Below are 19,295 nucleotides of genomic sequence, written 5' to 3'. Positions count from 1 at the left end.
CTCCAGAGCTTTTTGATGACATCCCAGCTCTCACCCCTGACTCACCAGGCAGCCAAGGAAACAGTGCGAACTGTATCAACAGTGAAAGCTGTGTTACATAACTGAAAACTTCTGACAGACAGTTATTATACCATAATAGTGATGAATGTTTGATAAAATCGCAACTAAGGATGCACGATATATAGCAGGCCAATAAATGACCGGCCGATACTGGTAAATTTACATTATCGGTTATTGGCAGAAATTATAACCAATAAAGAGAACCGATAATACAAAGCCAAATTACTTTAGTTGACTTAGCAAGTGCAGCATTTACACACAATATGTGGCTTTTTACCCCCAGGGGTGCATAAACAACAGGTTATGAACTTGTCTTCAAAATACAAAAAATTGAAATTATTATGGGTATCGGCCTTGAGAACCAAGGTAATTATCAGTTATCGGTATCGGCTGACAAAATCTATATCGTGCCTCCTTACTCAAAACAACACCTGCAACTATGTGCTGCAGTGAATATACTGAATAAGGTACAAGAAGACAGCAGATTACATTTAAGACAAAACAAACAAACAAAAAGATCCAATTCCCAAATTATTTCAGTAAACTCAAGCCTACACAGTTCCTGGAAATAAGTACTAAATTAAGCTTTAGTAAATTATTTCACTGATAACAAACAAATAAAATACTCTAAAATACATCAATTATCAAATGTCAATCCACATCATGGTTATGGATGAACTAAAGACTGTTTACAAACCATTTATGCAGTTTTATGAGCACCAGTAGCAACTTAACATTACATAATTGCTTTATATTTGGTTTGTAAAGCATTTCATTGATTGTAAGCTGTAAAGTAAGTGTTAACCAAAGAAAGCGATTAGGTATAAATTCATGTGCTACCAAATGTACGTCTTCACTAACAGCAACAGGTGTCATTCCCAGTGGAGATGCTGGGGACATTTCCCCACATTACTGTTTAGAATAGAAATGTGCTAAAAGAAATAGCTTGCAAGAAAGGATAAACAAATGAGATGAAATACTTTTTATTATACAATTCCTTCATTACATTCCCTTAAATCACATATGTTTTTACAATCTGAGCTCTTATGTCTCCACCACTGTTCAACATAGTGTTTCTCCCATTCTTGCATCACTGACACTAAATTCTTATTTCCATTAATGTCTCTGTGCACATTTACAGGTGTAGATAAGGTATGTTCTTTGACTGGGCACTCTGGGTGAGGTGGACTGTTTACTTAAATAATAATAATAATACATATTGTGAAATACTCTGTTTCAACACTATTAATGGATCAGTATTATTACTATTATCATTGGGACAGATGCACTGATGTTGCTGGTCCAGATGGAGCTTCTTCACATACATTTTAAATTAACTACTTCTATCAGATATTTTGGCAGTGAGATCCGTGTCTCTGCCCCTCCTCACTATCCTTCCTCTGTGGCTTTCTTCCATTTCTTTCAAGGTTTTGTTTTTTCCCCTTATCGAGGGTCTAAGGACAGAGGATGTCGTTCACTGGACAGATTGTAAAACCCCTCTGAGATATTGTGACTGGGATTTAGATTTTTTCGGCTATATTAATAAAATGGACCTGACTTGGATCCCATTTCCTTTACAGCTTCTGCGTTTTGTACATAAAATCCTCATTTGAAAAGAGTGCAGTGATTTAAAGGTGCTGTAAAACACTGAGGTAAGCAAAGCTAAGGCAAAGCGTTTGTAAGTCGATTAATCAGTTGATTAATTAGTCAATCAAAAGAAAATTTTGAGGAGACTGTCAGAAGGATTTGCAGTTTTTTGTGATCAGTGATGGAATGTGACGTCAATTAAGGGCTGTAACACTGCATCCACTGCTCCATTAATTTTAGTAACTAGTTATTTGGCAGATTGCTTCATCAGGGCCAAAGTTGCTCCTTGCAAAATGAATTAATGTCATCAGCAATCAGATAACTTAGAACACTGATTCTAATTGTCAGATAAATGCTGAATAGCGGAGCTGATAATCTGCCAGGCTGATAATCGGTCAACCCGTGGTCACTGAAGATGACAAGGACTTTTAGTAGAAAAACCACAAACCCTCTAATAACACGACTTTGTGTCGTAAATATATATGCCTCTCTTAAAATGTGTCATAAAATGTCAACGACTACGCTGGTTCTCTTCCTGGCATCGTGACCGCTTTCAGTCACAGCCGGCCGTTTATCAAATCAGAACTGTTTGCTCAGATTTGTTTGTTTTTTCCCCACGGTAACAACACTATCAGATTAAAATTACAAGATTACATTAGAATTAAAAAAAACATGTGTGGCCCAACGTGTTGAATAATTCGTAGAAAGTGTTTGTTTTATATTTATTGAGAGCTCGAAAGCAAAACGCTAAAATGTGAGTTTGTGATGTGTTTTACTTCCTCTCCATGCTTTAATAGCAATATACGACAGAAGGGCCCAATCTAAATGACACTGAAGTGCACATTACACTTCAGTACCGCATGATTTGGTAAAGCTCATAATGTTGAGTTGTTGTTGAGATGTTCTGGAAGTGTTGATTAAGTTAAGTTCCTGCTAACCCCTCTCTCTTAACTCGTACAGCAAGAACAAAGAATGACTTTTATAAATCTAGTGTACGGTGAAATCTAATAGAGTCCTGGTGACAGTTCCTGAATGCTAATGCAGTTTTCCTGTGCGGCACATGTCATCATGCTTTTAATGTTGCAACTGTTTTATGATGCTGTGGGTGCAGAATTGTACAAAGTGTGCATTGCTGTTTCACTTCACCATGTCACCACTAGAGGGCATAAAGTGTCCTGAGAAGACTGGATCAACCCAGAGACCCTCAGAGGTTTTATTCATTGGTAAGAGTTGATCCGCCATGCCTCATATTGAAATTCTGTGGGGAGGCAATAATTCTCGAACAAAGATCAAGTCCATAAATACATTAACATTCTATTAATTTCTAGATTTTGTAATGTGCTAGAAATACCTATGGGTTTGCAATTTTAATATTTATATTTGTGTTAAGAGACTAATCATTGATTATATGTTTAAAAAAAAGAAGATTGAGTGCCAATAACAGGGCCAACTAAGTACCTTTCAAGTAACCGTTCAAAATATGGCTTTCTGTAGTTTAAAGTTTTAGTTGTTGTAGTTTTGGAGATGAAAGTCAAAGTCAGAATTTAATATTTGCCATATTAATGAGGTGATAATGCAAACTCAGAATTATTAATTTTTTCCAAAACTGAATAAACAAGCTGTTCTCAGAGGTAAATAAGGTCCCCAGAACACTGTTTGAAGCTAGAGAGGTGGCAGGGTCCGCCACATATAAAGAGTAAAACAGAATGAAACTGTGTTGTCCTGTTGTCAGCCAAAAACAAAGACAGTTGTTTATTAAGTTTGTTTAGTAGTAAAAAAAAAGGAAAAACCAGTAAATGAACATCTTTCTCTTCTGATTAATATGTCTTCCCCAAAACTACATACTGCATCTTTAACTTTTATGTTCTTTAAATAAAGGGTTTAAAATGTTGTTTACAAGTAATACAATCAGCAGTTATTGCATGGAGCTAAAAACTTGTGGTATTTTATGTAGTAAACTTTAATGTAGTATTCAGTGTCCACTGTTTTGGCTTTAAGACATATGACAACTTGTAATGGGCTAAATAATAAGTAAGAAGTTGGCATTACAATCATGTTCATGCAATTAAAGCAGCCTAACCTCCAATCGTTTTTATTGGTTAAAGTGTATATTACAACATCATGTGAACTATAGCCTATACAATATTTGGATTCAACCAATTAGCATAAATCAGTAAATACAAACAACACAGAGAGTATTATCATATTGCCAATGTAACATTAGAAAAAATTTACTACTTTACTACCTCCGATGCAACGTCTCTCGAGTCATCGGGCTGATGGGGAGGGAATACTTTTTGAGTTTGAAGAAAGTAAGACAGCTTCTATGAAGTTTTTCCCTGAAGTATTTTGCATTTCCCATTAATTACCTCGACTGTGGCGACACAGCACAATCTAATTTGTGCTGTCAGAGCTTCAGAATGAACCACACATCTATTTTGCTTAATTCAATGGCATTAAATATCTCTAACTTTGTTTTGTGCCTTGTTTTGTGAAAGCATCTTTCACTCCCACCTGTCTCCCCATTGTACAGCCATAACATTGTGAGGACTGAACTTATCGCTGGGCAGAAGGGCCAACGCTCACTGCTAGATTTCTCATATTTTCTTTAGTTGAGATTTTCTTCTGGGGGAACATGCCTCTCAGACTGACCTAGAGGTTCAGAGGTCCACCCACCATAGTCAGACATAGTCATAGTCATACCTTGTCTTTTCTCATTGTAGAAACCAGATACTGCATGTAAGACTGAAGCTTCTTGTGTCTTGACTCGGGACTTGACACAATCTATGACCTGCCCAAGAAAAATGACTTGTGACTCGGACTAACTGACTGCAGTCACGTGTCTGCTAAACTGAAGTTATCAGATACATTTTGTGGAGTAAAAAGTAGAATATTTGTCTGCAAAATGTTGTGTAGTCGAAGTACAAAGCAGCAGAAAATGGAAAAACCAAGTGGATAGAAGTAGCCTACCTCAATATTGTAATTACAGGCAGAGGATTTGGGAGAATGTACTTATTTACGTTCCATCGCTGGTTCTATCTTATCTTTTTTATTTTATGATGAAGCAGAATAACTGTCTTTTAAAGGGGCACTGTGCAGAGAAATGGAATTCAAACTCAAGATTCCAATATTTACAATATTAATGAGGTAATAATACAAACGCAGATATATCTATTTTTTTCCATAACTGAATAAACAAAATGTCCTCACCGTTTGAAGCTCGAAAGGTGGCAGGGTCCGCCACATGTAAAGAAAGTAAAACAGTTTGAAACCGTGTTGTTCTCTAAGGTCGGTTTGTCTTTTCATTCATGAAAACAAAGAGAGTTTATTTGTTTAGCCTCAACATTACGTCAATGAAGATCTTTCTCTTACATCCCCAGATCGACATAATGCACCTTTAAATTATAACGTCTCCCACGTGTGCCTCCACATAAATCACTGTCTTGTACATGAAGGTCATTCCTTTCAACATCTGTGTTTTAAATCACGCGCAGAAGATGTTATTGTGAAAAAAAAGGCTCAACAGTCGACAGCTGCGCCAGTGAGGTGAGACTAATGAATCAAATCTTAACACTGTGCCTTCCCTCCAGTCCACACACACGCAGACAGCATGCCGCTGCAGCTCTCTCACATTTCCGGGTGCAAAAAAAAAAAAAAAGTCACTGCTCCCATTTTGTGTCTGGCTTTTCGCTCCTTGCGCGTCGCAGCCTCTGTTAAACCTCCCAAATTACTGTGATGTGCCTTCCTGTTCAACGGCTGCTACACCCAAAATGGTGAAGCCACACACACACACACACACACACGCGCGCGCACACGTCCAGCCGTGCTCGTGCTGCGTGTCAGACAGCAGTCTGTCCCTAAAAGCCCTCCCCGGTGCGCTGTTGCTGTGCAGCTCTGCCAACCCGTCAGCTGATCCCTCTTGTTCTCTTATCGCAGCTGTTGAGAGTATCCGCCCCTGTAGTAGTGCTGCTCTTCTGTTTTTTCCTTCACTATTATCAAGGCGCAATCTGCTGTGAAAAGATAGTTTCAGATGCCTCCAGGCGTTGTGATCGCACCCTATAACTACCCGACCGCCTTCATCTTGGGTAAAAGCTTTCAGACAAAATCGAAGGTGCTTTTTAAGAGAAAAACACGTGCGTTTTGATCATCACCACCCGGATGATTAATTAGCACTTAACATTTTACAATTAATCTTTAATTAGCAGTCTTTAAAAAAAAAAAAAAAAATCATATTCCTATTAAAACCCACATAATCCCCCCCCCCCCCCCCCCCCCTCCTGTTTTTTTTACCTCCACATGTGCGTCTTCATGACTCCAGGCGTTGTGATTACACCCATTGATCACCTGATCGCCTTCATTTTGGGAATGCTGTCAATTTTGATCAAACAAGGGGGATAAAAAAATTTTAAGGCGCATTTTCATATTATTTTTTAGAGAAACACGTGTTTTAGATTGATTTATTGTTGATGATCGCCACCTGGCTGATTAATTAACACTAACCATAAAATGTTTTTATCTTTCGAATTAGTATTATTGTTGTTGTTGTTTTTAGCTACTTTATTCCTATTTAATACCACACAATCCCCCCCTTTTTTTTACCCTCCACATGTGCTTTTTCATGTCTGCGCTAAATAGTCCTTTGTTTACATGCAGTCCTCCGTCTCTGCGGAAGGAGGCTTTTTTTTTTTTTTTGCTAGTGCAGTGTGACTCCTACCAGCTGTTTCCCGCCTTGAAAGCCATCCGATCAGCTGCATACACACACACACACACACGGTCATGCAGAGAGAAAGCAAAGGGGAGGGAGAGAGAGAGAGGGAGAGAGAGAGAGAGAGAGAGAGAAAGAAAGAAAGAGAGAGAGGGGGGAGAGAGAGAGGTAGAGCGCCACACACAACGAGGGAACCCCATCAGCTGGAAGTCGAGTAACATTACAACTCTCAGCAGCCTCAAACTACTACATTACACAGGCGAGGGACTCGTATCGTCCTTAAGGATTTAACCCCGAGTCGGATCACGGGATTTTTTTTTTTTTTTGCTCTGTAACGTCATCATTTCTTTTTGCTTTCATCCTTACAGGAGACTGTTTGCTGTTTTTTGGAAGGGGTTTCTTCTTTTTTTAATTTTTTTTTTTTCAGGGGGGGCAAAACTGGCGAGAGGCGAGCATGGAGTATTTCATGGTACCAGCTCAGAAGGTGCCCTCCTTGCAACATTTCAGAAAAACGGAGAAAGAAGTGATCGGAGGTCTTTGTAGGTATGTATGTGTGTGTGTATACACGAGCCCGCTCCGCGCACGCACGCACGCCGTGTGCGTTTTCTAAATATTGTGATGGGTTCTTATTCCGAGACGTGTGTTTTTGGAGTACACGCACTTGGCGGACGGCGCTGAGGCAAACATGCTTGATCCGATCTGTTATTGTGTACACGACCCACTCACGGACAGCTGTGGGCTTTAATTGTCACCGAACGCCGGGGTTCGTTTGCGTCCGAGCGATTGTGGGGTTCCGGCTCGGACCCCAGCATCCCCGTCGTGATGTTATTTCGCACATTTGAGGGCGAAATCTCTGAATTTTGTGGCTAACAAACATAAACCACGTGGTTCCGTGCACACCACGCTGCTGCCCCGCTCCGGAGCGCATCCCTGCTCTATTTATCCTCAAATTACCCCTCTTGTTTCACCTATAGGTGCGGGGAATTGCGTAAAGAAGGGGAAGGTAATAGGAGCGGGTGTCATTCAGTGTGGTGGGGTCTATTTGTGTCGCGCACAGCCGAGCGGGTTTGCCGATTTCGCTCAGAGCGACCTGAAGTTATTGTGGGTAGTGCGGCCATGCTTGTGGCTTCAGCTTAAAGTGATGAGGGGGTCTGGCGTGTGTTTCCTGTTTATGGCGCACTGTTTTCCCTCGCTTGCGACGTGAAAATGTGCGAGTGTTGTCGAAATCGGCCCCCACTCGACGTGGCGACAGTTTTCAAGGTGTTTCCGCGCGCCTCGCTCGCGCCACGGAGTCGCCTCCACTGCGTCTTTTTCATCCCGCACCTCTGCCATGCTGCCTGCCGCATTGTTATAATGGCGGAGGACACGGAAAGTCTGCTAGGAGCACGGAGGTGCTGTCGGGCACTGTCGTTGGAGAAGGGGCGTTTGATTTGGCCCGTTGGAGACACATTTGCTCCGGTGGGTCCGCTGAAGGGACGTTTTGGTGTTCGCGGGGAGGCAGGGAAATTAAAAGTGGTGTTATTAATAAGGGGGTGTGTGTGTCGCGGAAGGCCCTTCGATACGTCCGCAGCCCTGTTTGAAGAGGGAGGCGGAGGGATCCGCCGCTGCTGCTGCTGCCTGCCTGCTGAGAGTGACACGTGCAGTCTGGGAAATGGAGTCCTTGTGTTATTTTTTTCAAACTCCTCATCGTGAGTCACAGAAAGGCTGCATAAACAAGGAATGTCTACCAGATTAACACGGACTGACTTTAAAAGCTTAATAATCTTTAAAATAAGGGGAAAAAACAAAAAATACTTTAAATGATGCACCTCCGTTATATAACTCTATAAGTAGGTGTCTTATAATTAAAAAAAAAAAAAATCTAATAATTGATCACAATAATTATTTTCTATATAGGTTAAAGGTTCTTTATCATTTTATCTGTAACATGTCTGAAAATAGTGGAAACTAGCGTTGCAGCGATAACCGTCTAAAAAAATACCATGATTTTCACGGTATCACATGGTTGTTAAAATCAGTCAACTGACCCCTGTAGGTGCCGTTTGTAAAACAAGTAGATTTTTGAGTCTCACTTCCAACTCATCAAATAATCAGGCTCTGGGTTTCCCAAATTGTCGTCGCTCTGTGTCCGTTTTTGCTGAGAACCATAATAACCAACCTTAACCATAATTTCATAAAATATTGTGTTCTGACAGGCATAAAACTTGATATAGATGTGAAATGTTATTCCTTAATAACAATAATATGTCAGAATTCAACATCCTATAAAAGCACATGTACACACTATGATAATCATAAGCTTTCCAACTGTGTTGTACCTTGAAAGTGGTTTGACTATTTAGGTTGCACATGCTCCAAAAAGATCTCTCAAGAGCGACTAAACATTTTCAACAGTTGCACCGGTGCGCCTGTGTGCTGTGATTTAAATGCGCCATTATTCCTATTTACAATCATTTACATAACTTCTAAGAAATTCAATTAAAATGTGTTACTGGGCCCTCCTACATGACAAAGTTAGGCGCACTGTGCAACCAGTGTAAAAAGTTAGCCTGGATCACTGCAACACGAGTGGAAATTAGTTGGAAAATGCCCATGGTGATGCCTTCAGGTGTCTGGAGATCGATCAACAGTCCAAAACAGAGATTTTAAAGACTTTCGATTCATTGAGCATTAATATTCTTGCGGAACAATATTCAGATTTTAGAGATGTATTGATTAATTGACCAGTTGGCTCGGCTGGTACTACATCAAACTCCTGTTTGAAGCTTTTAATCCACTGTAACTGGGAACCAGTCTGTTCCTCTGTACTAGTTTGTGTTTGTGTGATACGTTGAAGTCCAGGCCCAGTTGGTCATGTTTTGGCAGTGGATGTGTTTGTTGGATGTGCTGCTGCAGTGTTGGTGCGTGTGTGTGCGTGTGTGTGTGTGTGTGTGTGTGTGTGTGTGTGTGTGTGTGTGTGTGTGTGTGTGTGTGTGTGTGTACACACGCTCCTTTTCTCATCTGTGTCTGCACAATTGTTCACAGTGTTTGCACTGAGGCAGCTGAGTCAGTACAGATAAGAGCTCGGCCAGAGAGGGTCCCACAGATACCGAGCTTGATACAGACAGAGGATGTTAGAGGAAGTTCGCTTAGAATTTCCCCTCAACCAAATTACAGCGTATGGCAAACTGTGTGTCTTCTGGAATATTAACAGAGTCAGTGCTGCTCCTAATTACATCTCAGAGAAGCAGACAACTGGAGTTACCAGCAGTGGGACCTTTGAAAAGATACCGTGGCTCTTACCATGTTTGGTGCTTACAAGGCGTGCGGTGAAATGCTGGTGCTTCATCCATCACAACTTGGATAGCACAGCATGCATATTAAATGCGACGCCCAACACCTGCTCAGAAGTGAGATGAGGTTATAACAAGCGCATTACATTTAACCCTGGATAGCAACACTCTTAGCTCTCAGCTATAGATTCTTAAATACTGCATTACTGTCCTCCTTAGGTTGTTAGAAGTATCACTACTTTCATACAGGGCTACGGAGTGCAACCATTTTTAGAGACAATGTGACAATATTAGAGACAAAAGAAGAGAAAAGGTATCCTCTTTTTGTTTTAGGACGTTTTTTTCTATTTGCCATGGTTTCGACCAAGGTATCGAGTATCTTTTTTCCCCCTTTAGACTAGTATTGTATCAACATTTAGGCATTAGGCATGGGACGACATGAACATTTCATGACAAGATTATCCTGGCCAAAATAAGTGTGCTCCGTGATCAACGTTTTCTGTGTTTCTTAAGATGATGCCCAGAACACGTGTTTTATTTCCCTCCTTTGTCCAACACCGGCTGCTACTCTCCCCCTTGTGTCTCCCCCTGTAGTCTGGCCAACATTCCTCTGACCCCAGAAACGGCCCGGGACCAAGAGAGGCGAATTCGCAGAGAGATTGCCAACAGCAACGAGCGTCGGCGTATGCAGAGCATCAATGCTGGATTCCAGTCACTTAAAACACTCATCCCACACAGCGATGGAGAGAAGCTCAGTAAGGTGGGTCACAAACAGAGAGGGAGCTTGAATTAGGTGATGAGTTAGATGTAGCTGTAGCAGGTCTGAACTCGCTTTCAAAAAACAAACCTGTAACCCCGTTGTTTATCTCTCTCTCTCTTCCCGCAGGCTGCCATCCTGCAACAGACAGCAGAGTACATTTTTACTTTGGAGCAGGAGAAGACGCGGCTATTGCAGCAGAACAGTCAGCTCAAACGAATCATACAAGTAGGCCATCGCCGCACCTGAAACGTCGATAGAGCCGCTTTCTTATTTATTGTTCATTTGACACGGATTCATTCATTTTCTGTTCGCCCTCCATAGGAGTTGAGCGGTTCCTCCCCTAAGAGGAGGCGTGCGGAGGAGAAAGACGAGGGGATTGGGTCACCAGACATCCTGGAGGAGGAAAAGACCGAGGACCTGAGAAGGGAGATGATCGAGTTAAGGCAGCAGCTGGAGAAAGAGCGCTCGGTCAGGATGATGCTGGAAGATCAGGTCAGGGTCAACTGAAACGCAATTTCACAAATCTGCACGCAAAAGCAGCGGCTAACGTAGTCCCTGAGAGGCTAACTCCTTCTATTCTCCCCTGCCCTGCGTGGCAGATGCGTTCGCTCGATGCTCAGCTGTACCCAGAGAAACTGAAGGCGATCGCCCAGCAGGTCCAGGAGCAGCAGGCCCAAACACAGAGCCTCGTTCATCTGCAGCAGCACCAGCAGCTGGAGAGGGACCTCACTCCAGCCCACAGCCCACAGGTCCGGAACATGAGTCTGACTCACACACACACACAAACAGTGGGAGCCTTCATGCTCATGTGCTGATAAACGTCACCTTTTTTTGCAACTGGTTAACGCTTGTTAGTCTGACGTACAAAATCATAGATATGGATCAGTCTGTGGATCATGGGTCAATTAATGTCGGTGAGGTAGTTTTTATCCAAACCAAACAATTTCCTTCTGTCTGTCTGATAAAATGAGGGATTTTTATTAAAGTCTATTGTATTGTTTAAGCCTCTTTCACACACATTGAAAGAGAAAATGACTAGGATAACCTTTCAGTCAACGCTAGTGATTTGCGCTAGTCAAACATGAAGCTATATTCCAAAAACATTTCTGCTTTGCTCCTTTTCACACAAGCCATATTATTATTAAATTATTACACAGTGTTTTTGAATTTAAAAGATTGTTTAACCCGAGAAAGTCACAGTTTGTCATAAAACTAATGAAATGTAAAACTGTGAATATACGTAATTGTAAAGACTGCGCGGCCAACAGTCGCGTTAGTGACGTTGTCTCGTTCAACACTCCCCAAAACCCAGAATACTTGTAGAGCTGGTCCCTTTATATTTGCTCGCTCATAGAACTGATGAACTACCCCTTCGCATAACTGCAGCCATCAGCATGGCCAGACTTCTTTGCTATTCTCACCGTTTAATACTTTTTCTGAGCCACGGGGACAGCCATGTTGGTGTTGTTGACGTATATTGAGCGGGATGATGTAGTTTACTGAATGGATTAGTCCAAAACTAAATGGTATTTTACTGTCTTTACGGCAAACTTCGACTTTCTTGACTCACAAAATTATCTTTTTAAATTGACAAACATCATATTCATGGCAAATTTCAGATACAGATTCCTCTGAATATCGACCCAGTCGCATTCAAACATGACCCAATGCATTATTCTGAGGGTGGACTGCATTTCTGAACGTGTCTTTACCATTATAAGGACTGTCTGTACTGGCGAAACTCTGCAGATCTAACCTTTAACATTCAAATAAGATTTTAAAGAAACATTTTCATGTCAGTATATTTTGAAAACCAGTGTTTATTTTGAGCTCATTAGCCCTAAATTCATCAGACAGCTGGGCAGACACCAGTCCTCCCTCCTGTGCTAAGCTGCAGATACTGAGTCAGTCATTTTGAGGCACACACCTGAGCTGATCTCACGTTGCGCTGTAGATGTCACACTGACAGTCTCTTCCACGACCGGAGTTAGAGCTGTCAACAGCTAAGACACATTTACAGTGTGTTAAACGAGCGGCCCACAGATCTCTCTGCTGTCCCGACAGCCACAGGATCCTGTTTCTACAGACCAGCCCTCACTGAACATGATGCCAAATCAATCGGCGTGTCCTGTCTGCTCATCCAGTACTCGTGGCAGCTAGGCGCTCGTCGTTAAAGATGACTGATAGTCTGGTTTTGTCATGTGACATTTTGTGACTGCCCCGAGCAGAGCTGAGCGATACGACCGTAAATCGATATCAGCGCGAATTGATGGTATTAACTCAAGAACATTAGATAACTGGAAATTAAATCAACTCTTACTCGAATATATCACAACATCGTATCACATTTGATATTCTAAAGGTGCATTTTTTTATTCTCCAAAACTACAAAGTGCCCCTTTTAATTTATCGGATCATCAAAGCAGATACTTACAATAAAGGGATTAAATGTGCATCATGTCTTTCATCAGAAACAGTCAACAAAAGGTCAGCTAACTAACTTTTCACCACATTTTTCAGCTACATCTCGCTAACATCAGACTCGAATCAAATAGGATGGCCTGATCGGTCAAGTTAAGAGGGGTTGCTAAAGCACCACTTTTAAGGAGCGCTCTCCTGAGAAATCTGAGAATCGCTTACGTGCATCGTTTAATTTTTGTTGGATGAAGCTCGAAAACGCACACGAGTTCCCCAAACATATGGACATGAGAAAACATCTGGCCTGGTTAATATTCAATACTCTGCCCAGCTGGATTCCCAATTATGAGTATATGCACATGCTTTTTGAAATATTTATCATGATATCAAGGGTGTGATTTTAATTATACTTTCATTTCACTTCTTCACGTTACAATCTGTTATCACAGTCGAGTGGTGACATGACAATAACTTAATAATTGCCCCTTTCTTCTAGGTTTTGGCCCCGGCGACCCCCCCTGCACCTACACACCACGCCACGGTCATCGTCCCTGCACCGGCCCAGCCTCCCCATCATGTCACCGTGGTAACCATGGGCCCAACATCAGTTATCAATACAGTGTCCACTTCTCGACAGAACCTGGACACCATCGTTCAAGTAAGAATCACCAAACGGCCAACTTCTCAATGGTCCCTGGCTGGGAAGGCTTTCAGATCCGAACACTAGAGGGTGTTGTTGTCCCTAACTTCACTCGTCTCCCTTCCCCTCTCTCTGCAGGCAATCCAGCACATCGAGGGCACCCAGGGGAAAGGGTGCGTGGGCGAGGAGGAGCAGCGGAGGGCGGTCATCGTCACCTCGGGGCGCGTCCTGTCCGACGCGGCGGGCTCAGACACGGCTTCAAACAGCGACGGGCCTGACGACTGTTCACTGCCCTGAGTTGACCCGTAACCGCCTCACAGTCACATACACGCACACACTTACACACACTTAAAAGGGCCCAAGCAGACCAGGGCTACAGGAGGCGACGGCACTGTTGTTCAATGGACATTAACAGGGCTGGTAGGCAGATTAAAGCACTCGTTTTCTTTTTGTTTCTTCCTTTTCAGTGCAAACTCTTACATATTGTACCGTAGGCAGCCCGAATAGGTTTACACTTAGACACTCATGCAGTCTCGCCTGCATCCTTTCTCTGCTTATCTCTAGCCCCCTGCTGTCACTCACATCAAACTCAACCTCAAACTCATGTCTGTTAAACTATAGAAAAGGTTATTAGGGCGACCACTTCACTAACCGTTGTAAAAATGTTCGGTCATACTGGATACTAGAATTCTCGAATGTCTGCTTAATGCCGCCATCGATCACCAGGGACCGTTCTCTTCATTTCGTCCCCTGAAGCCATGTGACTGAGCCACGAAACAGGAGACAAAAGTCGATGAAGGGCCCAGCAGCGCGGCGTCATCACCACCCAACACCAGAGCATTTTTATTTTTTTTAAAAAGATGAACATCCTTTCAGCCTCCTTCTCTGAGCTGAGGGAGAGACACTGTGAGCCAACAAGACTTCTCTCAAAAAGTTCCACCTTTTTTAGACATCTGGTTTGAAAAAATATGTTATTTCACTCTTGTGATGTCTGCTATTTTCATGTTTTCTCTAAGGCTTCCTCAGTCAGCAAGTAAAAGTGATTGTACTGGAAGAAAAAAGAAAAAAAGAAGCTAGTTTTCATGGCTGACTAATGCTCACAGGAAATGAAGCAAAGCTTGGGAAGAGAGAGTGCGCTTACGGGTTCACAGCTCTGTTTTTTTTTTGTTTTCGTTTATTTGTTTGTTTGTTGCCATTTTCTTTACTGGGCTGGGTTCCCAGTAATCCCACATCATGTATTAGGCATGTTGTTTTTCGTTTTACTCCTGGCCTGAAAAAAAAGAAAAATCAGTGCTTTTGCATTTTCTTGACACCCCTCCCCTCTTTAATATAAAAGCACCTGGCTTGTTAAATAAGCTAATCTGTGGCCCGCTCTCGAGTGATTTCCACTGGTGTGTGTGCCTGTGTGTGCGTCCCTTTTTAGCGTTTTTCGAATCAGCAGCGGTGTCCCAGACTCTGGCAGTCTGCAGCAGCACCACCCTCGCCTTGAAATCGAGGCACGTCTATGTGTGTATGTGTGTGCGTTTGTGCGCGCGCACAGTACTCACACATAAAAAAAACACAACTGACATACAATCACTTGTTCGCCCAATCGTCAGGGCCGCTTCTACTAAGCCCTTAACAGTGTAGTTTCTTGTCCAACATGTTTGGACATCGATCCAAGCAGACATCAAAGTACAAGAAAAAATGCCCAGTGAAACTGTTTGAATGTGTCATGGAGGTGACTGGGTTGACCACACATGCTCTATGCATCTCTTTACATGCATCATTTGTCCTCGTCTCCGTGCTCTTTACATGTCTCTGCTCTGATCATACTTAAATCATGCTTTTTTCTTCGCCTGGTCGGTTGACAGACACACTTTAAGACATGTAGCTGAGAGAGGCAGCAGCTTGCCTTACTTATAGTCCGTGGGTGCAGGGAGGCACTGTGAAGCCAGCCTTAACACAGCCCCTGGGTTCTGAGAGATGTACCTGAACACTTGATCCAGGCCCCTGGAAATCCTTTCCAAACAGGCTTGTGAACACCCGGGGTGTGTTTTAGAATATATATTCCCAGTTATCTTGTCTGTTTCACTTATGTCTGTTTTGTTATGTATGCTTCAGAAAGGAACATGAACAGGTTGCTGGTATACTAATTAAAGTCAAGCACTCCTGATGTTTCCCCCGTGTAGATTTGAAACCGTTTTGGGCTGCTTTAGTGTGCACTATTAAAGCCAGATGTTAAAAATGAAATGTTTACATTCCATAAAATATTACTCTTTTTTTTTTTTTTTAATACCAGGTAACTTTTTAAAAAGTTACGCCTGGTATATTTAAAATAACCATTGCATTTACAGCTTTTGACACATCGCCATTATTAGAACCGCCAGCATTGATGTATAGATGGAACTTTGAACTGCTGGACAGATTTCGTGTTCAAATTGAGCACACCTCATCTATCATAATTCACGTCATGGAACTGCCCTTTAATAAAAAAAAAAAAAAAGAAATATATTGATGTCAGCTGCACTGAAACGAGTGACGCAAAACTAAATCATGGGATTTATTCCCAATACTTATCACTATAGAGAAAGGGGATTCCTGCACATGGAAAACATGATCTGCAAGCTCTGCTTTGCGTAGAGCCTCTGCTTTTTTTTCCCTGAACTGTTTTATTTCCATCAGTGTTTTTACACTCTGTTCTATGTGTTAGGAAACATCAACGTGGACATATCAGATTGTCAGATGAGTTGGGGTGGGCCTGGGGATCGTTTAATGGGGTCAAGATTACAAAGCACTTACTGTACTATACTGGAGTCTGCCTCTTTCTTTTGTATAAAGGGGCATCTCCTCAGCTGAAGCTCTTGAGGTTATGAGTAGAAACCGCACAGCTGTGTATCCCCCCCCCTTTCTCTCCATGTCCATCCTACATCTTGTCCCGTTTGCCCCCTCACATCCTCTTTGTTTATTTTTTATTTCTTATGCTGTCTTTGTTGATCTGTCATCTATATCTCTTGTCTCCCTACACATTTTTTGCAGCTCCCTCTTCTCCTCCTTTTGTCTGTTCTCTGTACATTTCTGTTAGACCTGTCTGTGTATATGGTCATCAAGAAGCTATTTGGTTTTTTTTTGTTATTTTTTCTTTTTAAGAGAAATGTTTTGGGGATAAAGAGGCTTGTGCCTTTGTAAAGACAGAATAATAAAGTTTGTACTTTGTTTTTTACGCATTGGGCCCTTTGTGTGTGTGTCTTTCTTTACTGTGTTCGTTTATTCAAAATAAGCATCTCACTCTGAAAGGGACACTGTGTAGTTTTCATGAAGAAATTGAAACTCAGAAATGTTTATTTCTTTCATAACTGCGTAACTGTATTTTTAGGAAAATAAGGTCCGAAGAATACTGTTTGAAGCTACAATGCTGGCAGGGTCTGCCACATATAAACAAAGTAAAACAGTATAAAAGTTTTTGTTATCCTTTAAGATAAGTTTGTTTACTCAGTGACAAGAAAGTTTGTTTATTTAGTTTGTTTGGGCATAAAAATTGCACCTTTTATACTAATTCTCTTCTGCAGTGTTCTAATGGGATATTAATAACATAACCAGCTGATTTTGCCTCCTCTCCGGCTCTGGTTGGCTGTCACTCAAGTGGTACAGTTGATGCACAAGTGTCTGTTCCTGATTGGTGGCCTCCAGGATATTAAAGCCCACCCCTCCACACAGCTCGCCAGCTCATTGCTAAATTAAGACTGACCACCGTCCCTGCGACAGTTCAAATGTACACTGGGGACAGTGGGGGGCATCTTCCCTCCCCCCCCCAACACATATAATCAATTCCAAGCCTCTTGTTCACACCATCACACGTCTGCACAGACGGTCGATCATTCCTAATTTTTTATATATATCATCACAATACAGTGACATTACATTAATTAGATGACCTGAACATGGACGTTTATAATGGAAGTTGCTAACCATTGATAAAGTTAAGCTGTATGTTATGTGCAACTGACTTAGTGTATTATATTATATTATTATAAACTAAACTAATCAAGAGATGAGTCACTCTGGAGCAATGGTTTAACAGCTAAGTTGTTATGAACGTTTATTTCCACTCAGATTTTGGGAGAGTTTGATATCACACATGCGTTTTTTACAGTCAAGCTAATTTTCCAGAAGCTGTAAAGGTCCCGCAGTATAGGAAGTAAGATTTGAATGAACTCTTTTGATCATGAAGCAGGTCTAGGTTATATATAATTACTGTGAATGTATCAAAACAGAAGTTGTGAAAATACTGTATAATTAAACAGGCAACTGAATAAATAAATGTGAATTATCTAAACAAATACTGCTGGGTGGAAAAGCAGCTGCAGATTAATGCCTTAATTATACAGTTTTAACATAAATGCAATATGAAGTCAGCATTTGTAGTTTCTGTCTAACTAATAACATGTACATTGGCTGAATTCATAAATAAAAGCCTCCATAATTCCTAACTCAGATGCAGAAACTTCCTGGCTGGAGCGTGACTACAGTCTGGGTGTCTGAATTTACCGGTCTGAGGCTTTACAAACTAACCGTATCAGCCATTCTCCCTTACTCACAGTCATATATATGCTGAAATGTTTCCATTGCCAGCGATAGCAGCGTCAAAGCCGCAGCTAACATTTTAAAGGCACACTTGGAAAAAGACAGCAACTAATGCCAGCGCTTGTCATCCGTAATTAACAAAGAATTCTTGTTGACTATAGTTTATAAAAGATCATCAAAAGCACACAGGGTTTTTTTTCATAAATAAATCATCATGCCTCTCCGCCCCATCCCGCCATCAGTGAGGTTCCTCAGGATTAAGGCAGTTTTACGCACCAAAATGAGCATGCTGCATTGTTTGGACACGCTTCCCCAAGTCATTTGGGATGGACATGCCGGAGTAAGAAACTCCTGCCATATTTGGGGATTAATTTACAGTTAAGATGTTGATTCCCAAGGAATTGTGAGATTATGTTCAGCACAGCGTGTCTGCTTGAGTGTGATAAAACGGTAATCCGCCTAGCGTTTCGCTGTGTTAGGGATTCTGGGTTGACTCTGGGGTCTTTATGTTCCAGATGTACCCTCTGCTCGGCTCTCGTCCCTCCCTCTCTCTCACACAACTGTCTCATGATTACTTTCCAACATGGCTGCCAAGTGAGCATTGTGTCTTCCTGATTAGAGTAAAGGGTTGACAGCTCCTTCCAGTGCCAGACTCTCTCTACTTTGGGGCAAATTTACTGCACAAAGTGAAAGGCGGTGACTTCACAGCCATTTGATCATCAGTCTTTGTTCGGCAAAGCAACAACAGGAGCTCATTTTGAAGGATGCAATTCTTGATTTATTTATTCATTATTAATTTAGAGGAGAGCGAAGCTCCTCCTCAGTTTGTTTATCTGATAAAACTACTTCTTAAAAGTATACACTAGTTTGACATTTTGGGAAATATACTTATTGACTTTCTAGCAGACGAGATGAGATGGAAAGACTGATACCAGTTATATATTTCTCTGTTGAATATAAGGCTTCATGCAGAAAAACAGCTGGTTTGTTCAGCACAAAGACTGGAAATGGGGAAAAAAATAGTCTGGTTCAATCAGCGGAGCAGCCCCTATTGAGATTTTCCAGCTTTTGTGCAGATTAAAGCAACATTATGTAAACGTTTTACCTGGAAGTAACTGTAACCAACAGCTTGGGTGAATATTAAGTGGCTTAATTTTCCAGCAATTTCATAAAGTAACCGTTTCAAAATCATTTTGATGCTGCAGTGTCTTTTGATATGGCGAATGGTGTCTCTCAGAAAATGTTATGGGTGCTAAATCACACAAATATCTATGATCTCACCAATTTTTA

The 19,295-nt window shown here is 41.6% G+C and overlaps 1 protein-coding gene across 3 annotated transcripts; it reads left to right on the top strand.

Annotated features, from left to right (window-relative positions):
• Positions 1 to 6,432: 6,432 nt before the first annotated feature.
• Positions 6,433 to 16,652, top strand: tfap4 (transcription factor AP-4 (activating enhancer binding protein 4)). 3 transcript variants are annotated; one of them, XM_030408537.1, is made up of 7 exons: positions 6,433 to 6,895; positions 10,219 to 10,384; positions 10,511 to 10,609; positions 10,706 to 10,876; positions 10,984 to 11,133; positions 13,299 to 13,460; positions 13,581 to 16,652. In XM_030408537.1, exons 1-7 carry the CDS (start codon positions 6,807 to 6,809, stop codon positions 13,737 to 13,739), a joined length of 996 nt encoding a protein of 331 aa, XP_030264397.1. In that variant the 5' UTR covers positions 6,433 to 6,806; the 3' UTR covers positions 13,740 to 16,652. The 3 variants fall into 3 exon arrangements, with proteins under 3 accessions (XP_030264397.1, XP_030264395.1, XP_030264396.1); XM_030408535.1 differs by lacking the exon at positions 6,433 to 6,895 and adding an exon at positions 6,921 to 8,040; XM_030408536.1 differs by lacking the exon at positions 6,433 to 6,895 and adding an exon at positions 6,922 to 8,040 and having other exon boundaries at positions 11,005 to 11,133.
• The last annotated feature ends 2,643 nt before the right edge of the window (positions 16,653 to 19,295 follow it).

Source organism: Sparus aurata, chromosome 23 (assembly GCF_900880675.1).
Source record: "Sparus aurata chromosome 23, fSpaAur1.1, whole genome shotgun sequence".
Lineage (NCBI taxonomy): Eukaryota > Metazoa > Chordata > Actinopteri > Spariformes > Sparidae > Sparus > Sparus aurata.
Note: the sequence above shows the minus strand (reverse complement) of the source record. Positions and strands in the feature narration are given on the sequence as shown.

Coding starts and splice junctions, on each gene's coding strand:
- tfap4 (XM_030408535.1), top strand. CDS start 7,559: ATGTGCGAGTGTTGTCGAAATCGGCCCCCACTCGACGTGGCGACAGTT. Junction 10,385..10,510: donor ATGGAGAGAAGCTCAGTAAG/GTGGGTCACAAA, acceptor CTCTTCCCGCAG/GCTGCCATCCTGCAACAGAC. Junction 13,461..13,580: donor ACCTGGACACCATCGTTCAA/GTAAGAATCACC, acceptor CTCTCTCTGCAG/GCAATCCAGCACATCGAGGG.